The sequence below is a fragment of the Octodon degus genome, unplaced genomic scaffold (genome assembly GCF_000260255.1).
Source record: "Octodon degus isolate 3935 unplaced genomic scaffold, OctDeg1.0 scaffold00007, whole genome shotgun sequence".
NCBI classification, from domain to species: domain Eukaryota; kingdom Metazoa; phylum Chordata; class Mammalia; order Rodentia; family Octodontidae; genus Octodon; species Octodon degus.
The window spans coordinates 5,377,737-5,398,116 of NW_004524583.1; the positions used below are offsets into that span (position 1 = coordinate 5,377,737).

General features: G+C 39.4%; 1 protein-coding gene across 2 annotated transcripts in view; it reads right to left on the bottom strand.

The window, feature by feature from the left end:
- Positions 1-20,380, bottom strand: part of Tshr (thyroid stimulating hormone receptor) — a 226,920-nt gene that overhangs the window by 56,202 nt on the left and 150,338 nt on the right. For both annotated transcript variants that reach the window (XM_023702145.1, XM_004624709.2), the window contains exon 8: positions 10,953-11,030. In XM_023702145.1, coding sequence (XP_023557913.1) covers positions 10,953-11,030 — 78 coding nt within the window. The remainder of the gene's footprint in view (positions 1-10,952; positions 11,031-20,380) is intronic.

The following is a 20,380-nucleotide window of genomic DNA, read 5'->3' on the forward strand; positions in this document are numbered from 1 at the left end:
TTAGCTCAAAGCAATAACATATTTTTGAAATTTGTTTTTGCTGATATGTGTAATGCAAACTGAAACATATTATCGCAAAGATTCTATCTTCCTGAGAGGTACTTATAGTAGCAATTCAAACTATTACAGTACATTATAGTAATTTTCATCTGTATGCTAAATGAGTTACATAATTTGGAATTTAGAGAATGCTGATTATTATGAAAAGCACTACATTTCATTGTGTTCTTTTCTTTGGCATAATAGACATCAAGAGTTTCTCTTTTAAAACAAAAGAAAAAGAAAACAAGATAATCAAAATTAGAAAACATGGGCCAGCCAAATAGCTTAGCAGATTAAAGCACCTGCAAGCAGGTGCAGGGGTCTGGGGTTTGATCCCCAGGCCTGTTGTTCCGGCCCCACCCCTGGGTCATACTGAGTTAGCAATTGAGACTGGGCAAGAATCCCAGCACTTGGGATTCTTATGTGTCTGATCTAGTAGTGAGACCCTGAACACCCTGTAGACCCTTCCCTAAAATTAGGGGGAAAAAATTAGAAAGTGTGAAAACAGAACACAAGATTGCATAGCTTGATTAGCAAAATCAGTAAGTAAATTCCGAAGCTAAATTTAAAAGCCCTATTCTTAAAATCCAAGACTAGTTACAAGATCTTATTGTATATGTTGCTCTAGCTTTAAATTAGATTCTCTTTTGAGAAATGACCAGAGAAAAGGTGACAGACAAGGTGGACAAATTTGATTGTTTTTGTTGACTGTTAGAGATAATTATGTTCTTTTACAGAAAACTTTGTGAGGCAGAAATACACAGAGCAACAAATTCTCTTTTTGTTAGATTGGATTTCAGGCTTTCCGAGTTCGGTTTTTACATGAACTGACAACCAAACTGGGGCCTTTTGTTGTAGGCAGCTGAGTTAGATAGAAATATTACAGGCAGTCAGACTGGGCTGGGCCCTCAAGGAGCCAGTATGGAACACAGATGCCTTGCAGTGGTGGGACAGACAGACACTCCTAGTGTGGGCCAGACCTGAAGACAAAAGATGAAACAAAGGTATCCCTGTACCTCCATAGGGGTGGGTATCAGGGACTGATATTCTATATAGGTATCAGTCACTTTGAAAAATAAGTCACCAGGAAGAACCACTAACCCAACCCACTACAGGAAGAACCCCTGTTCCGTATTCATGTCCCCTTGTTACATGACTCACTTCCCTATCTGATCCTCATTTAATCAATTTTACCTGAGTGATGGTGCTTGTAATCTTACTAGTTGACCATAGTTTTGTTTCACTTTATACCCACATAGTAAGTTCCTATATTTTCCACCGTGGACCCACCTCACCTCATGGTTTTACTTTATACAAATCCCTGGAAAAGATGGGTTCCTTGGAAACCCACTTAGATCCCCTTTTGTCCTTTGTTTGGACAGAAGATTTCTTTTCCTCAACAAATATGTTCTGCCTTTAGCCTCTATTTCTTCTAAAATTATTCTTTGATTTTTAGAGAACATGAACTTGCCCCGGATATCTTTCAGATTGGAAATTTCATTCCCCTATATCACTTTTGATAATTCAACAGAAATTCATTAACTATTTATTGGATACTTACTTTCTTTTTTTGGAGGGGTGTAGTAATATAAAACTTTGAGATACAGTCCATTTCTTCTGGACTCTTAAAATCTAATTATTGGAAGATTTGTGGGAAATCAAGTTATGAACATTTTGAAGGTTGTTCAAGGTAAGAACTAAGTAGATCCTACTGGGCATGCCTGATTAGTTAACAAAAGCATTTTTTTTCTTGTGTTTCAGGGAAGGGTCTGTGTCTCACTGCTAGATTGGACTCCTAGTGATTCTTTTGTTTACAGCCTCCCATGTGCGGGGATTATAGGCATGTGCCACCACGCCCAGTCTCAATTATGGCCTGGGGGTGGGGCCAGCACTGCAGGGGAGTGGGGGAGGGAATCAAACTCCGGGTCACTGTGACTGCTTGCAGGTGCTTTAGTCTGCTGAGCATTGGCAGGCCCAACAAAAACATTTTAATATGATATCTGTGCTTGGAATTTGAAGAATGTGACCACTCTTTCTTTTTTAAACTTGGACTCTTTTTTACTTTCCTCCTACTGACTATCCAATTGCAGACATCTCATTGATTTCTCTTTCTATACTTTGTGGCTCCCCCCCAATTTAACTTTTATCTACATAATACATAGGTTTATTTTTAAAAAGTAAATTACATTGGAGGCTTGATAACACAAACAGCAGACTCTGTCCTCGGCCTCCCTGCCCTCTGATTTCTGATGGCCCAGAAGCAATTAGTTTCAGCTTTGGCCATTTCATTCCACAGTTTTGAAAATTTCACCTACTGACTTTCTACTATAGAGCATGAGGCTTTTCCATAATCCTTCACCCATCCACATTTACTCTCATGAAACCTTTCTAGTCTGTAAAGCAATTTTAGGATTTATTTGGTAAAACCCATATTCAACATTTCCATTATTACATTTCTGTATAGTATGATTTTATTGACTTTCTAGTGTAACTGTTTGTTTGTTTCGGCATGACATGTCTGTCTGCTTCTTTGCCTCCAGTTTTCCACCTTGCTTTGAATGGATCTAATGTTAAGTCTTCACAGATGTCCAAAGTTCTGTAAAACACTTCTGAAATTAGCTTTTCCATATACATAATCCTGCCTGAAAACTTATGAATCCTCACTTATTTCCAAAAAACCTTTTTGGAGCCCTTTATCCTTCAGTTCTGATGTTGCAGCCTAGGACCTTCCTTTGTGCTGATGTTAAGAATTCTATTAGCTTCTGTCTCATGGTAATCACCATCTTTTAATTCTCATTCTTCTCTTTCCTGGATATGCTTCAAGAAAGGGTGAATAAAAAGTTATGTTCCTAAAATTGGACTATAGCGAGTTATTTTGCTGAGTTCAAGTACCTACAATATTTAAACTAGCATCAAATTGAAAAGGTCCTTTAAAGACTTCTCCAAATACAGCTTTACTAACAGCAATGGAACACCCATCTCTGATAAAACAAAACAAAAAAAGGGGGATTTAAATGAAGGACCATTTTGTAGTGAAAAAAAATCTGTATGAACAAAATAGGACAGTTATACAGCTACTTTCTCTTAGTTCAATGAAAAGATAGATTTGTACTAATAGTGTTTAGACAAGATACCATGTCTGCATCTTGTACTCCAAATAAGTACTATGAAGTAGTAACAATATATAATGTATTAATTATTGTAACCGTCCTACTAACCTGTTTTGAAACTGCCTCATTGCTATTTCTTTCTCATTAAAATTAATAAAAAATTAAGAAAAGCTATGTTCCTAGAAGCTGAATGTAGTAAAATGTATTTTCTTATCATAATTGATGTACCAGTTAAGATTCATTAGAGGAACAGATTATATATATTTATATTTACAATGTAGCCATACAAGAACTACCTGTAAAATCAGGGGTAGAAGAATACAAAATGGCCACCTGTGTGGCCAGGTCAAAGGTTGAGGTCCTGAAGCTCACTGTAGTCTCTGGCATGAGTCTGTGTCAGAAAACTGAAGGGTCTGTGTTGGAAGACCAAAGAGTGCATTGGAAGCCCAAAGAAACTGGAGGCAAACACCCAAGGACAATGGCAGTAATCAGAAATCTCTAAAAAAGAAAATGAGACTTTCTTATTCTTTTCTTTTTTCCATCCATCCAGGCTACAAGTTTATTCAAGTGTTCATCTAGGGTAGGTCTACCCACCTCAGTTATTGGCCTGTGTGTCCACAATCCACAGCTACACCCAGAGTTGACTGATCTAGGCCGTCAGTACTCATGTCAAGTTGACATAATGTAATTCATAATCATACTGGCCAATAGCTTGGAAATTGCTTTTTCCCCATATTTCACGGGTGTTCTGTATCATCTTTCCTTGTCACTGCTGAGAAGACTGATGCCATTTCATTTATTTAAAAAAATTATTTTATTTTATTATTTTTAATGTATTTAGTACAGGGTCTACAGGGTCTTACTACACAGATCAGACTCATAGTGATCCTCCTGTTTTCAGCCTCCCAAGCCCTGAGATTACAGACACACACCACCACGCCCAGTCTCAATCACCATCTCAGCACGCCCTGGGGGTGGAGCTGGCACAACATGCTGGGGTATCAAATCCCCGGCCCCTGCATCTGCCTAAGCAGGTGCTTTAATCCACTGAGCTATCTGGCCAGCCCTGCCATTTCACGTCTTTAGCCTTCACAAGTAGCATGCTTTTTGTCTGTACAAACATTTAGGTCATTCTTTTTATTCTATATGTTCATGTCTCATCATATACCTTCATGCCTTCTGTTTTTCAGCCATGTGTGTTCTTTCTAGTTTTTTTTTTTATCATGAAAACTCATTTTCTTCATTTATGAGACATCATCTCCCACTAATTTCTTTTATGGTGTTTGCTTTTCTTCCTAAAACTTTTGTTAATTAGGTATTTGACTATCTGTCTTGGACTTCTAGTTTTCTTCGCTTTGTTCTATTCTACATTTTTATGGCTCGGCAATAAGTTACCCACTTTGTCATTTAAAACAAAACTAGCTTTATAATTTTTTTGATATGACTATCATATTTTTAATTTCCAAAATCTCTTATTTTCAGAATGTTTCTGTGAAAGGAATTCTTCTGTTTTGTGAAAGATATTTGTTATAACTTTAGAGCTTTTTCATTTCTTCCCATGTCCCTCTTCCTTTCTCTCTTCTTTGATCTTGCTATCTAGTTACAAACCAAAATGGTCATCATAAAACTACTACAGATTTGACATCTAAGGCAACCAAAATTTATTTTTTTATTATTATGGATACTTCAGTTCTCAGATCAAAGCATTAGCAAGTTCAGTTTTTCCTGTGCCTGTTTTTATGTTCTCATGTCTATCCAACATACTACTGAACTTCCTAGTCAGAAAAGTTGGATATGCAAAGGAAATAAAAGGATCTGGTTATACTTGTACTCTCAGCACTCTAGGAGACTGAGGCAGGAGCATGACAAGTTTTAACCCAACCTGGGCAACTTTGTGAGACCCAGTCTCAGAATAAATGATAAATAGTATAAAAGGGGCTGGAGATGTAGCTCAGTGTAAGGGTCCTAGGTTCAACCCCCAGTACACACACACACACACACACACACACACACACACACACAGAGAGAGAGAGAGAGAGAGAGAGAGAGACAGACAGACAGACAGGAAGAAGGAGGAGGAGGAGGAGAAAAGGAAGGAGAAAGAAAAAGAGAAAAGGAGGAGGAAAAGGAGAGGAGGAAGGCCATCCAAATAAGAAATTTTTAAAAAAGAGAAAAAAAAGAAAAATGGTCTGTTTGTGGATATGATTTTATATACCCCAAGTCTCCACCAAAAACCCATTAGAATTAGTAAATCAATTCAGTAAAAGTTGTGAGATGATAAAATCAACATACCAATTTAGTTGCATTTCTATAAATTAACAATGAGCTATGAGAAAAAACAAAATGTTCCCATTTTGTAGTGGCATCAGAAACGAACAAAAATTACTTTGAAATAAATTTCACTAAAGAAGTGAAAGGTTCATACACTGAAACTTCAAAACATTGGTGTTTTTTGGGTCACTGGCTTTCCTTAAAAATCTGGTAATCTTTGGATATGTTTTTATCTGTGAAAGAGGCATATGGGAAGTTCTGTATGTAGATTACATGATTACTGGGAGTTGATAATATGAAATTTATGTTTGAGACAGAATCTTTTATTTTTCCCAAGAGTAATTTCATTAGATTAACATTCTCATTTTTCAAAAACAGTTCAGGAATAAAATGTATACTTTTATTGAAACTCATATTCTCTGATGTCAATGAGTTGTTTTTGCAAACTAACCTGAAGGCATTTCATTTTCATGCTTTCTACACATGGATTTAAAACCCACTAGATTACATTGCTCCACTGCCATCACTTTGCTAGAGTAAGTGTCTTAGCTGCCTTTCCTGTTGCTGGAACGCAATGCCTGACACCTATATTTAAGGAAAGAGTAGTTTATTGTGGCTCACGTTTGTTGAGGTTTCAGTCCATAGTTAGTTGGCTTCACAGCAGGGTAACATGGCAGAAGGACATGGTGGAGGAGAGCTGCAAAGAGCTGCCCAAAGCATGGTGATCAGGAAGCAGGGATGGATCAAGAGGCACCAAGGAGGGAGATGAACCCTTCCAGGCTACACCCTCAGTGACCTGCCACTTCTACTAATGACTTTTTTTTTGGTCTTTTTGAGACAGGGTCTCACTATGCAGTTAGTTCAGGATGGCCTTGAGCTCACTCTGTACCCCAGGCTGGTCTTGAACTCACAACAATCCTCCTGCCTTAGCCTCCTGAGTGCTGGGATTACAGGCCTGCATCACTACCTGCCACTTCTGACCAGACCTTACCTCCTAATGGCAAGTCAACTGTAAACCCCAGTAATCCATCATCAGCAGTGGTTATTGCCATTGCCTCTGGGCATTTGCCTCCAGTTCCTTCAGGCTTCCAATGTACTCTTTGGTCATCCTGTAAAAGCCCACCTATGAGCATATGAGGATCTTGGGAGATCTTTAGTTTTAAACCATAATGGTCATCATAAAACCTACCACAGATTTGTCATCTTAGGCAACCAAAATTTCTTTTCTTTTTTTGTATTTTAGGGAAGGGTCTACACAGGGTGTTCAGGATCTCACTACTGGATCAGACTCATAATGACCTGCCTGTTTACAGCCTTCTGAGAGCTGGGATTACAGGTGTGCACCACCACACCCAATCTTAATTGCCATCTCAGTGTGCCCCGGGGGGTGGGGCCAAAACGGCAGGCTTGGTGAACCCTGGCCCCTGCACCTGCTTGCAGGTGCTTTAATCCACTGAGCTTTTTGGCCAGCCCTTATTTTCTGATTATTATGGATGCTGCAATTCTTAGATCAAAGCATTACCAACCTTGGTTCCTCCTGAAGCCTCTTTCCTTGGCTTACCTATAGCTATCTGCTCCTTACTTGGATTTTCCTTTGTGCATTTGCCTGCCTGGCATCTCTCTGCATGTTCTAACATCCTCTTTTAGAATAGTAGTCATACTAGATTAGGGTACAGCCTAACAACTGTATCTTAGTTGAATTACCTTTTTATTTATTTATTTATTTTTAAAATGTACTTTGGTACAGGGTCCCACTATGCTGTTCAGACTTGTAGTAATCTTCCTGTTTTCAACCTTCTCAGCACTGGGATTATAGGCATGCACCACCATGCCTGGACAGGGTGGCCCAGTCAACATGCCTGTGAGTGGAGCTGGTGTGGCATGTGGTGGCAGGGATTGAACCCTGTTACCTGTGCTTGCCTAAGCAGACACAGTCTGCTGAGCTATCACGCTGGCACTGAATTACCTTTTTGAGGATTCTTATCTCCAAATAGCATCACATTCGAAGGTATTAGATGCTGAGATATTGTGTTAGCTTTCTGATTAAACACACACTACCCAGTACCCACAATGTAAAGGAAGAGAGAATTAATCTGCTCATGTTTTCAACCCATAATCAGCTGACTCCAATGAAGAAGCCTCATGGCAGAAGGGTGTGGCACAGAAAAATTGTATATTTCATGGAAGTAGAAAATCAGAGCAGTGGAACAGTGCCAGAGTGGAATGGATGAGGAACAGAAACACAGATCACAATCCCAGGCCCCCTGACCTGCCCAGGTACACCTGGAGTATCCTCCACCAGTCTCCCGGGGTGAATCCTAAAGCCAATCAAATTGAAACTCCACTGTGAGCACCGTATCCCAACCCTTGTCAACTTGCTTCCTAAATATCTCTCTTTAAACCATACCTCATCTCTAAATGAAGACAATAGCAAGTTCATAATTCTGCCTAACATAGCTATCTCAGTGAAGCCTGAAATACCACAATCCAGCTCTCAGTAGTTGTAGCATTTTTCAAAAGTCCAAGTCTCTTCTGAGACTCAAAGCAAACTCTTATCTATGATCCTCTATATGAATAAAAAATAAATTACACAATCCCAAGGTACAATGGCACAAGATAAACATTCCCATTCGAAAAGGGATGAATAGAAGGATAAAAAAGAATTGGATCAAAGCTAGACTGGAACCCAGCAGAGCAAACATTAAATTATGTAGCTGTACACCTGGCCCTTGGGGCTCACGGTGGTGGGATGTGAGTTCTCACAGCCCTGATCAGCCCCCTCCTTGTGCTATTATTGATGGCAGCCTCTCTTCTGGCTAAGTCCTTTATTTCTCACAGCTTTCCTTAGCAGGCATTCCCTGTTTGTGGGTATCTCCAGCTTCCTTGCCTCCACTGCAAATTTGACTTCCTTCCCACCACTTCATGAAGTCCCTTTGTGGGGGCTTTGCCTGGCTTTGCTGACCTTCCTTGGAAATCATGATGAAAGAATTTCTGACCCCACAACTTTTGCATTCTGCATGCTGGTAAGATTGGCATTACACGGCCAATGCCAAGGTCTGCTCCCAGAAAAAGCCAGCTGCTCTGGGACCGTGGCTACAGCAGCCTTGAGGTGCTCAGCTTGCTAAACATGGTGAAGTGAATCCCGGGTAACTCATATCCTGCAAGGCTCTTGAGCAGGGGTTTCCGGGGACATTTCTTTCAAAGGAAAGTTTGACACTTTTGTACCCTGGAGCTTGCTGTGCACTGGGTCAGGTGCAGTCATAGCAACCAACCCACTTCTGTGGCAACAGCTTCCTGGCCATGAGACACAATACCCAGCACCCACAACTTAAAGAAGGAGATGTGTCATTTTCAGTTTTTCACTGTTTCAGTCCATTATTGGCTGCTTCAGGCAGAGACATTATGATGGAAGTGTGTGGGGCAGTGAAGCTGCTTAGTTCCTCATAACAACGAGTGAGAACAAAGAAACTGCCCGAGTAGAAGAGGCAAGGGGCCAAAGCAGGCCCCACGGCTGGGCCACACGACCCACCACTGGTGGGCCCCAGTGATCCACACAGTGGCATTCTACCTCACCCTCCAAGGCTCAACATTTTAGTTTGATGGGGGAGGTGTGTGGGCACCATTCAGCACATACAGACCAAATTGGATGGATTTTAAAAGTTAAATTCTATTCCTGATTTTTCTTTTTTTTTTAATTCCTGATTTTTCAAAAAAAAAAAAGGATTTTTATGGCATTCACTGCTAATAACAAAAAAAATCACAAAATATCTGTTTGCAAATAGCCTTTTCTCAAGGGTTTCTGCAGACTAAATTTCTTTAGAAAAGAAATAAATTTACTCATTCTTTTTTTTTTTTTTATCTTTTTGAGACAGGGTTTCACTATGTGGTTCAGGCTGGCCGGATGCTCACTTTGTAGCCTAGGCTGGTCTCAAACTCTCAATGATCCTCCTGCCTGAACCTACCGAGCGCTGGGATTGCAGGTGTGTACCACCACACCTGGCTTCCCTCATTCACTGTGGAACTATCACCTTTACCTTGAAAGTGCAGATAAAGATGACTTCTAGATTAGGAAGAAATACTGATGGAGACCTAGCACAGAAAAGGCTAACGCAGGTCTCTTCTGTTCATCCTTTTGAAGAGGCAAAACCAAAAACATAATGCATTTGAATATTTTGTGATGAGTTATCAGTAACTCCTCACTGGGTACAGGAATTTTTAAGGGAGTAGGACCCCAAACCACTTAACTGGTTACATTTAATCTAAAAGTGAGGTAAAATTATTAAATGTGGAATAGTGAAGGTGCCAAGATCTTAGGGCTGTGGGTCATCCACTCTGCTCTAAAGATGCATCTATTCTCTACCTGAATAGCAATGGTCGGTCACCTGCGTGCAGAATATTAATAAATCATTTGTTTTTATTAGAAACATAAACAACTTTTTTCTTAATGGCCTTGCTCATCTTGGTGCTGTATCACCCTTCACAAAGCCTAAGCTAGATGTTCACTGATAGATTCTAAATTAGGGCAACACTAGGGGATGGAGAAGATGGTGGCACTAAGAAAGAGGCTGGCAGGATCCAGATGTGGCACACACCTGTAATCCCAGCACCCCTCAAAACTGACACCCGAGGATTGCAAGGCTGAGTCCAGTTTGGGAATCTTAGTGAAATGCCAAGGCCGTCTCAAAAAACAAAAGGGACAGGGCCAGCCAAATAGCTCAGCGGATTAAAGCACCTACAAGCGGGTGAAAGGGCCAGGGGTCTGATCCCTGGGCCTGTTTTGCCGGCCCCACCCCCAGGGCACAGCAATTGAAACTGGGCGTGGTAGAATACACCTATAATTCCAGCTTTTGGGAGGCTGTAAACTGGTAGATCACTCTGAGTCCAATCTAGTAGTGAGACCCTGAACACCCTGTAAACCCTTCCCTAAAATACAAAATAAATAAATAAATAAACAAAAGGGGCTGAGGATATAATTCTATATAAAGGCCCTATCTTCATTTCTGGCTCAGGGAACAAAGTGGCTGGAGAGAAACAGTTAACAGAATCATGGTGCAATCAATATTTTCAGCTCTTTAAAAAAATGTGTATAATCGCATCTTCTTCCCAATACGAGTCAAAGCATCACTTGTATTTGCCAGATATTATTCAGCGTGCATGCAGGGGTACTTTCTCTGTGAAGACTAGAGTGCCTTCTACTATTTGAATATCTTAGAAAGTTGCAAACAGTTGCTACTCCATGAGCAGAAGCCTCCATGAATGTGGAAGCTGGGTGGCTGCCTGGCCAGGCATCAGGAGGGCCTGCTCTGAGGATTTGGAGTCTCTGAGTCTCAAAGAACAAGAACTGTCTTCCAAGAAGTAGCTTCAACAGCTGGGCAGAAATTATTAGCAGAAGTTTTTTTTTTTTTTTAACCTAAGACAACAACATTCTCTATCTTTGAATATCAGCTTTTCTTCTTCATACTTCTTCTATTCCAAAAAATGTAAAAGAAAAAAAACCCACTAAAGTATTATATTTTATGTTTTACTTACAGTAGGGTTGGTCCGCTGTGTACTCCTCCAAATGCGTCTTTGTCGATAACTGTCAGGTATCTATTCTTGTTTAGGTAACTAAACAGACAGTGACAGAGAGAGAGGAAAAGAGTGAGTTAGGTGGGCTTAAGCAATCATATCATGTTAGTGCAAATACTGAAGTAAAATGTGAACGTGGTCTCCCTAGTTATTAACTGTTTTTTACGAATCTAGAAGATACTTTTCTAGTTTAAGAACTCGAAACATTCTGTGTTCTAGTTGTGCAAAATGTATATGTAATTATGGAAGTTGTCTCTCAAAATGAACGTGTTTATGATCTAATGTGTGTATCTAAATTTCATCAAAGTCATCTAGCTGGGTGTGGTGGTTCACGCTTGTAATTCCAGCACTCAGGAGGCTCAGGCAGGACGATCACTGCCAGTTCAAGGCCAGCCTGGAGCACAAAGCGAGTTCAAGGCCAGCCTGAACTGCATATGAGATCCTGTCTCAGAAAGGGGGGAAAAGTTGTCTAGATTTCTAATTTCCCTGGCCAGTGGATTGTGTTTTCTATCTTCTTCACTACCTACTGGTTTTAATGTTTGTTTTCAATATCGATCAGTATTCACATCTGTTTTTGAAGACAGGGCTTAAGTCAGCAATGAAATGGAAGTGTTAAAGGTGGTGGGTGATGACAGAGACTGTGAAAGATTCATATTTTTGAGCAGGGATGCCTGAATAAAAATATAGCATGCCAGTTAAATTTAAATTTTATTATTTTTTTAATCTTTAGAATTTGACTGCATCAAATTTTAGTGTAAGTATTCCCCATGCAATTTTTGAAATGTTTGCACATAAAATAGTTATCTAATGTTTACTTGAGTTTCGAATTAAGTTGACTGACCTGTGTGGTGTATAACAACACTATTTTTGGTAGTCAGAGGAGGTGTTCAGACAAATAAGATTATAGCATATACCTTCAGTGGGAAGGATTTGGTGGATACATTGATCTTTCCATTTTGAAAACACTTCAGCCATTTGAGAGTTTTATATTGTTGAAGCAACTCAAGTAGCAAAGTAGTCTGGGAACCAAATTTCATCCAAAGGGATAAGAAACTGGCCTCCCCCTATAGTATTTTAAGAGGCCAAAGTTAACTAAAGGTGAATAGAGCTCATATGCATTTGTTATAGATGATCCCAATTTACACATTAAAGGTAATTCACAGGCTGAGGAAGTGGCTTAGTGGTAGTGCTCACCTACACATACAGGGGTTGGATCCACGGCACCACAAAGAAAACAACACTCTGTACCATATGTATTGTTTTATGTCACTCTGTTTCCATCTTTGTTTTTGCAATTTGTATTTGCTTTTGTTTTTGCTCTTTAAAATAAAATAAAATGTAAAAAAAAAAAAAAGACTCATTCCTAGTCTTAAGCACCATGGATGATGCAAAATGAGCGCAATAAAGACTCTAGGGTGGTCTGCTTAGATACAAATAATGCTTTAACTACTGTAATCAAAAATGCTGTTAATGTTTAAATTGTAATAATTTTATTACAATAAAAGACATTGTCCTTCATTTCTCTCAAAACAATGCTCCCCTCTTGCTTTCAACATTCTTGTCACGTTCTGGGGCAATTCTGGAAATCCTTTTGGATAATGTCTTTAGTTGCCCTTTTGTGGTTGCTTTAATGTCCTGAATTGATTTAAAGCACTTCCCTTTCATGGTCTGTATGACTTTGTGAAAGATGCCAAAGTCAGATCGTGCAAGATCTGGTGAATAAGGTAGTCAAAGATACACAGGAATATTTTTAAATTTAATTTTATTGGTACATTTTACGTCTACATGATGATAATATGCATCACATGGAATTTGTACATGATATAGCTTGATTGTTTTATCCCATTTCCTTCCCCTCCCTCAATCCTTCTTCCTCTCCTTATTCATGTAAGATTTGTTTCCATTTTCCCTTTCATTCTCTTCCTTTTCCCTTCCTTCCTTGCCCCTTCCCATATGAACACTTTGTTTTCCTCTTTCACAATGTCTATTATGTATTTTGGTCCGTATTTTCTCTTTTAGTTTCTCATACAAGAGAAATCATGTAATATTTGAATATGTGTGTCCAATTCATTTCACTGAAGGGTATGGCCTGAAAGTACACCCCTTTATCCAGAAATGCCTCAAGTTTAGTTTTCTTTATGGCAGAATAGTACTCCACTGCATATAACCCCCCCCCCACATCTTTCTTACCCATTCTATAGTTGATGGGCACTTTGGCTGTTTTCAAGATGTAGCTATTATAGACTTTGCTGCTGTACACATGGATGTGCATATATTGTTGTGGAAAATGATTTTAATTCTTTCAGGAAGGTGCCAAGAACAAGCAAAGCTGGGTCAAATGGTTTTTTGAGGAATTTATATAGTGGTTACACCAGTCTACACTCCCACCAACAGTAGAGAAGGTTTTCTTTTTTTGCACAGACCTGCCAACCTTTGTTATTGGTTGACTTCTTAATAATAGCCTCTTTTTTCGGGGGTGAAATGAAACCCCAGTGTTGTTTATATTCACATCTCTTGAATGACCAGTGATGTTCAACATTTGTTGATATATTTATTTGCTGCTTCTAGTTCTTCATCTGAGAAGTGTGTATTGATTTCAGATGCCCTTTTTTGATTAGGTCTTTAAATGTGGGGGAGGTTGATGTTTTTTTTTTTTTTTAGTTCTTTATATATTCGCAATATTATTCCTTTGCCTGAAGAACAGCTGACAAAATTTTTTCCCCCACTCTGTGGGTTATGTCTTCACTCTGTTCATGGTTTCTTTTGCTATGCAGAAGCTTTCTGATGCAATCCCAGTTCTTCATTCTTCTTATTTCTTACACAGTTTGGGCTTTGTTCATGAAGTCTTTGCCTACACCTATGTCTTCGCGAGTTCTATCTATTCTACTTTCCAGCAGATTTAGTTTTTCTGTTTTAATATTTAGATCTTTATCTATTTTGGTTTTACTTTTATTCTGTACCTTTTTTTATGAGGCTTTCTGTTGGCTGGTTCTTGGCTGACACATTTACTGTATTTTTTTTTTTTTTTAGCTCACACATTATACAGACACTGGTGAAAGAGGACTTCCAAAACCACTTCAGAAAGTGGCAGGAAAGATGGGATAAGTGTGTTCAAAGCAAGGAAGAATATTTTGAGGGGAATGAATGGAGGCATGTGCTACTATACCTGGCTTAGGATAGAAAATTCTTATGGATGATAGTTAATAATAGTGTGACTGAGGATTTTCCAGAGCCCTCACAGCTGAACAGTTCTCTGGCTAATTGTATCCAGGTGAGATTTTGCTGCAGGAGTGGGAGTAACAAGAATTTTATCAACACCAGTGTTGGAGGTCTATCTTCCCCTTATGGGTAGGATGCAGGACGAACCAGGTAAGAAGCACTGAGGTGCACATGTGATATACTGAGATCTTACAAATTGGTAAACATTTCAAATTTTTTAAAACTAGACGTTAAAACTACTTAATCTAAAACAGCCATTGCCAGTGTCTTTCCTTACGATCTTTATTTCTTTAATGGAATTGTCCAAATCTGCTATTACTTAGGTCTTTGTTGTTCTGTTTTTACTTCTTTCTTGTCTTCCCAAGCAAGATGAAAGTTCTACTTTTTTCATTGCTGCATGCCTAAGTTCAGTACCCTATCACTATTTCATGGATGGAAATTGTGATTGGTAAAACATATTAAACCAATAGTTTTTCCCTCTGAGAGAGTGAGGTAGGCAATGTTAATAATCTCTGAGGATGGCTTTAATAACAGAATGAAAGAACAGAAGACTTAGCATATGGTATGGCTGATTGGCCAACAGTGACCTTCCTGATGGCAGTGATTACTGAAGCACCTGGATTTTAAGGGGTTGGAACAGACATTGCCTATCCGAGTAGTAGCTAGACACTCAGCCTTCAAGATGCATTAGTTCGCTTTTGTTATTGTAACAAAACACTTGGAATAGTCAACTTAAAAATAGGAACGGTTTATTTTGGTTCACAGTTTCAGAGGCTTTCATCCTTGGTCACTTGGTTCCATTGTTTCTGAGCCTGTGTTGAGGCAGCATCTTATGGCAGGGGCACATAGTACCTGGGGAAACTGCTTACCTCGTCATGGTTAGGACGCCAAAGAGAGAGTAAGAACTGCCTGAGCTCCCAGAATCCTCTTCAAGGACACACATCCAACCCAACTTCCTTGTACTAGATTCTACCACTTAAAGGCTTCACCAACTGCTAGTTGCATGAAGCTAAGGGCCAAACACATGAACAAGGCATTGTTAACGTCTGATTCAGAGAGTCGATCTCATGCAAGTTTAAAGACTCACTGAGATGCCAAGTCATTCAATCAGTGCTTTCCCAGTGGATTATTGTCATGTAAGACTCCAATCACCAGTCTGTCCAGTTTGATTTCTTCAACCCATTATGCTCATGAAGATCTTTGATAGTTGAAATTCTCAAGAGCCACCTTGGAGAAAACAACTGGACAGAAAATCTTGAACAGCACACTTTTTTTTGTCAGAAGATGATAAAGCCCAGCATAAGGGCCACATTGGATGCAGCTCTCTTTGTATCCTTTGGAATATGTAGTTTACAGATCACATTCTGTTCCCAGACTCTTGAAAACCAAATAAAGAGCTGGGAGTTCATCACAAGTTATCCTCTTCCTCTCCAACTCCTGCAAGTAAAAATCGGCTTGCTCTAATCATTAAAAATTATTATAGGACTGAAGTATTGTTAGTCCAACTCTGCAGTGTTTTGATTTGATATTTAATATACCCTTGAGGATAAGGAGACTGGTTGATAAGCCTTGCAGTTTACCAGAAACACTGCAGAAGACTTCAAACTGGGAAAGCCAGCCAGAGTCCAGGAGGGGAGAGGAGGAGGAGGAAGCGGAGGTGCAGCCAACTTGAACAGAGGTGAACGGACCTTGCAGGAGGCTGTGTTCTCAAAAACCAACACAGTTGTTTAGGTGTTTAATCTCTTGGAGATAATTAGGTGCCTAAAAGTGAAATCACTCTGTCTTTTGTAGTTCTGAGGGCTGTTTTGGTTATGTGTTAACTGTGCATTCAGATTTCTCCCTCTACCATCCAGCTGAAGCTAGGAGTTGGGAGAGAAAATATAGATGCAGAAGCCATCACATCCAGGAAGAAAGTGCTTTAATCAGTCTCATTATGGCTTGACATTTTCTGGGGATGCCAGTCTAGTAAGACCAATTCTTCAACCACGACCTATCCTTATTCTTCAAGAGCGCAAATTCTGTGAATTTGATGCAATAGATCAACACAAATCCTGATGAAAACCTACTCTAGACAATTATTCTGTAGGGGAATGATAATTGAAACTATTCATTACAAGGAGATTAAACATAAATGAACTTAGAGGGTAGAAAAACACGTATGAAAGGGTGAATGGAAAGATATCTTGCAAGTCAGGATTTCTGAATGTAAATAGTGAGTGCTTATATGAATAAAACTGACATTTCCTTTAAAAGTAAGTGTGGATGTTGCTATATAAATATCTATTTGATGCATTTTCACTGTTTCAGGGCTATGCCTCTTTGAGAATTTGTTCAAAGTGATGAATAAAGTTCTTCCTAAAAAAGAGACATAGGAATTTCTGCATAAAGTTTAAAGAGGCGATGCTCTGAGTTAAGACTGTGCCTCCTACAATATTAAGGGAAGAACATTGTGGTCTGAAAGACTAAAGCAGTCAGAAATGAGCCGGGAAAAATACTCAATGAACAAACTCAGTCAATGTGTACTGTGTGTGCATGCAAGTATATGTGAGTGTGCATACATACTCATGTGTGTACCATTTCTGTTGAACTCACTCTTGGCAATAGCAGCCATTCAACAAAGATGAATGAGTGAATAAATGGAAGTTTGGTTTCTGGATAATTCAAAGGCAAGAAGCACCCTCTATGCCATATTTACAAGGAAGTAAATGATGTCAAAGAAATGTGTATGAAACTGTGGCAAGGAAATTTGCTGTTGCTGCTGAGAAGATGTTTCTCTGAGGAGTTTAGGATATGTTTCAGCTCCAAGATGACATTTCAGTCTGATGCTCCACTATCCTTCCAGAGCAAAGTTGGGTTGCTATCCAGTTATGTTGCGAGACTCACTGGGAAAACCTTCTGTCAGGAACTGAGCTTCTTTTCCATAGCTCTGGTTATTCAGAAAATTATAGGATCCTCTGCCAAGCTCTTACATGGGTCTGAAGAGGAGCTGGATGACTCCATGGGAATCCATTTGGTTGCAGAAATCAGGATATCTCTTTATAAACTTAACAGGTGAGAAAATGCTCAAGATTGAAATAGACAGAGGGAAAGGTCAGTCTTGGAGAATATCCATAAGCTGTTCAAATACTTATCCTATGAGAAATAATATCCTGCTTAATCCTGTAATCCTTTCTATCATCATCTTTATTCCAGCATGCCAAGCTGTGGTGATTTACCTCTAGTCAGTTGATGTGTGATGGTATTACCATGTTAATTTGTGATGACCTTTATGTTCCTGATCTTTAGTGTCTTTCTCAGTTCTTAGCACATCCTGCTAGAGTTAGACAACAAAAATAGACACTCAGACATTTTATGAAAAGCAAGATAACTCCATAAAGACTGTGGAGGGAGGGTAAAAAAGAGGTTCCCAGAATGAGTATGTGGCTTAATTTGCTGCGAAGTGCAGTTCAACTTCTGTTGAGCAAGGATGCTTGTATTAATTTCACATCTGAGTGATGACAATGTGCTTGGCTGCATATGAAATCACAGGACCTTGGGCCTTTATGCATCCTATTATTTTCACAAATTTCTAACTAATTACTCAATTGCTGCTGAGGCATCAGTGCTTGTACTTAGCCTGGAATTTGCCCAACATGGCTGCAGCAGTATTACTCAGTTACACTAAAATGTGGGTGTAAATGAGGTCAGACCTGAAAATCTCGGCAAATTGACATGAGGTAGATAATGAGGAATGATTTCTTCTTTTGGATGGCATTTCCAAATGAAATTATAAGGCACATGTGTATTATTTTGAGACAAGGTCTCACTAAATTGCACAGGCTGGCCATTTAATATGCAGTTCTCTTGTCTCAGCCTTCTGAGTCTCTGGGATTACAAGGATATACATGCTAAGTGTCTCAGTTATTCTTTCTTCATTGCTGGGACAAAATACCTGTCACATAAAATGAAGAAAGGAAAGGTTTATTTAGCTCACAGTTAGTAAAGCTTTCAGTCCATAATCAGCTGGCTTCAAGGCAGAGTGGTACATGGCAGAGGGCAGCAGCGTATGGTGGCAGAAAATAGCAAAGAGCAAAGGGAGGAGTCACAGCTGTGGCTGCTAGCTAGCCTCTCTCCCCTCCTTGCATGGTAATGCAGATTATCTGCCCCTGGGCAAGTGTAGCACACATAATCCCAGCATTGAATCATGCATTAATCACAAACTCTAGAAGCAGCTCCAATGACTATATGAAGCTCTGGGGGGACAGCTAGATACAAACCATAACACCAAGCAAAATGTACAAATATCTGAACACTTCTGGATAAATTACCAATTGCTCAGTTTCTTTGTACCATCCTTGAACCCTAGTAGGATAATTATAGAACACTGAAGGGTTTACTTTAGTTCAAGATCGCAAAAAGCATTAAGATAAGAAGCAGCTTCCCTGTGTTTAAAACACAAACTGAATACTATTTCATTATTATTATGGAAATTTGACCTCTATCTCCTTTATATCCAATCCAATCCTTGTCTTATATTGCTCCTAATAATGGCCATCAGTCTGGTTACATATTGATTTACAGGATTTTTTGTTTTGTTTTGTTGTGTTTTTTTTTTTTTTTTGTGGTTAAATCTAGGAAAAAGGAACATCCTGTCAACCAGAAACCAGAAACTTAGGGTAGAGCCATGATTTGTTGCATTCACAAAACTGATTAAAAAAAAAAAAAAGAAAGAAAAAGAGATCTTTGTTTACTGTTATGATTGGATCTGAACTTTCTAATCCTGAAATAGTTTCATCCAGATAATTTTTTTGTGTGATTCTGGGGATGGATTCCTACCACTGAGCTTCCCCTCCAGCCCTCAGATATTTCTGATTTCATGGTTACCCTTTAACTTTTTCTAGGAGTTGAGAGACGGATGGCATAACTAAGCACACACCATGGTCGTCTTCACCAAACATCTTCACCTAGAGCAGCAAAACTCTTACTCTCTAGTCAAACACTGCTTTTCACCAGGTTTTGTGAATAAGGTTTTATTGAAACAGCCACATTCATTTGCTTCTGTAAAGACTATTGACACTTTTATACTATAGTAGTAGAATTGGGTGGTGGACCTGAGACCATTTACTCCACAAAGCCCAAAATACTTGCTTTATGAGCTCTTGCCAGAAAGATTGCTAACCCCCAATCTGGACTTTTAAGAACCAGGGAACAGAATTGTTAGCCTAAGAAATATTTGTCACATTTTTTTGACTCTTCCAAGTACATTTATTTATTTATTTATTTATTTATTTATTTATTTATTGGACCAGGGATTGAACTCAAGACTCTGAGCTTGCCAGGCAGGTGCTTCTGCTGCAGAGCTATATCCCCAGCCTAAGTATTTTTAATATTTAACATAAAAGGTGGAGAATATTGAAAATGGTACACTGATTTCTTCCCTGTATTTCAAGGGGTAGTTTTGGTGGCTAAAACAAACCCCAACAAAGGCACCAGTGAATTAAAATTCATTGTCAGTCCTCCAGTCAACCCTCTTACAGAGCTCATAATATGATCTGAGGGAAATCTACTGGTAAGACAGAACGCTTCTGCATGGTCTGTTCATAGGATTAATTTCAGAAGTCTATGAGATAAGCTGAAACCTCTGCTAGTTAGGCTACGCTTCAGGTTGCCGCTAGAACACACCTTGTTCAATTTACCTGCCTCCCAGCAGGTAATGTATTAAAAGACTCTGTGATCTGAGGGAAATCTACTGGGAAGACAGAACCCTTCTGCATACTCTCTTCGTAGGCTTAAGTAGTATGACCTTGATCTTGATTCCTGCTTTGTGGCACACAGCTCCTAAACTCTTAGGCTCTCCTGAATGATAAGAGTGTCTTTTGCATGCTGATTGGTGACTGGCTTCAGAACAGAGGCTTGTCACCAGAAAGATCATGGCCTTATTAGAGGGTCAGGACTTCTAATTCTGCCCCTCCACCCCAACCTCTGGAGGATAAAAAAGAGGTTGAGTTGGTCCCTCATGGCCAGTGACGTCATCAGCCATGCTTGTGAATGAATTCTGCATACCTTGCCTCATCTCCCCTCCTCCTGCAAGCGCCTAGTTGTATTGAGCCTCCAGATAGCTGAAGACATAGAAGTTCTAGAGAGTGGCATGCCCAGAGGTGTGGAAGTTGTGTACTTCTCATGTGCTTTGC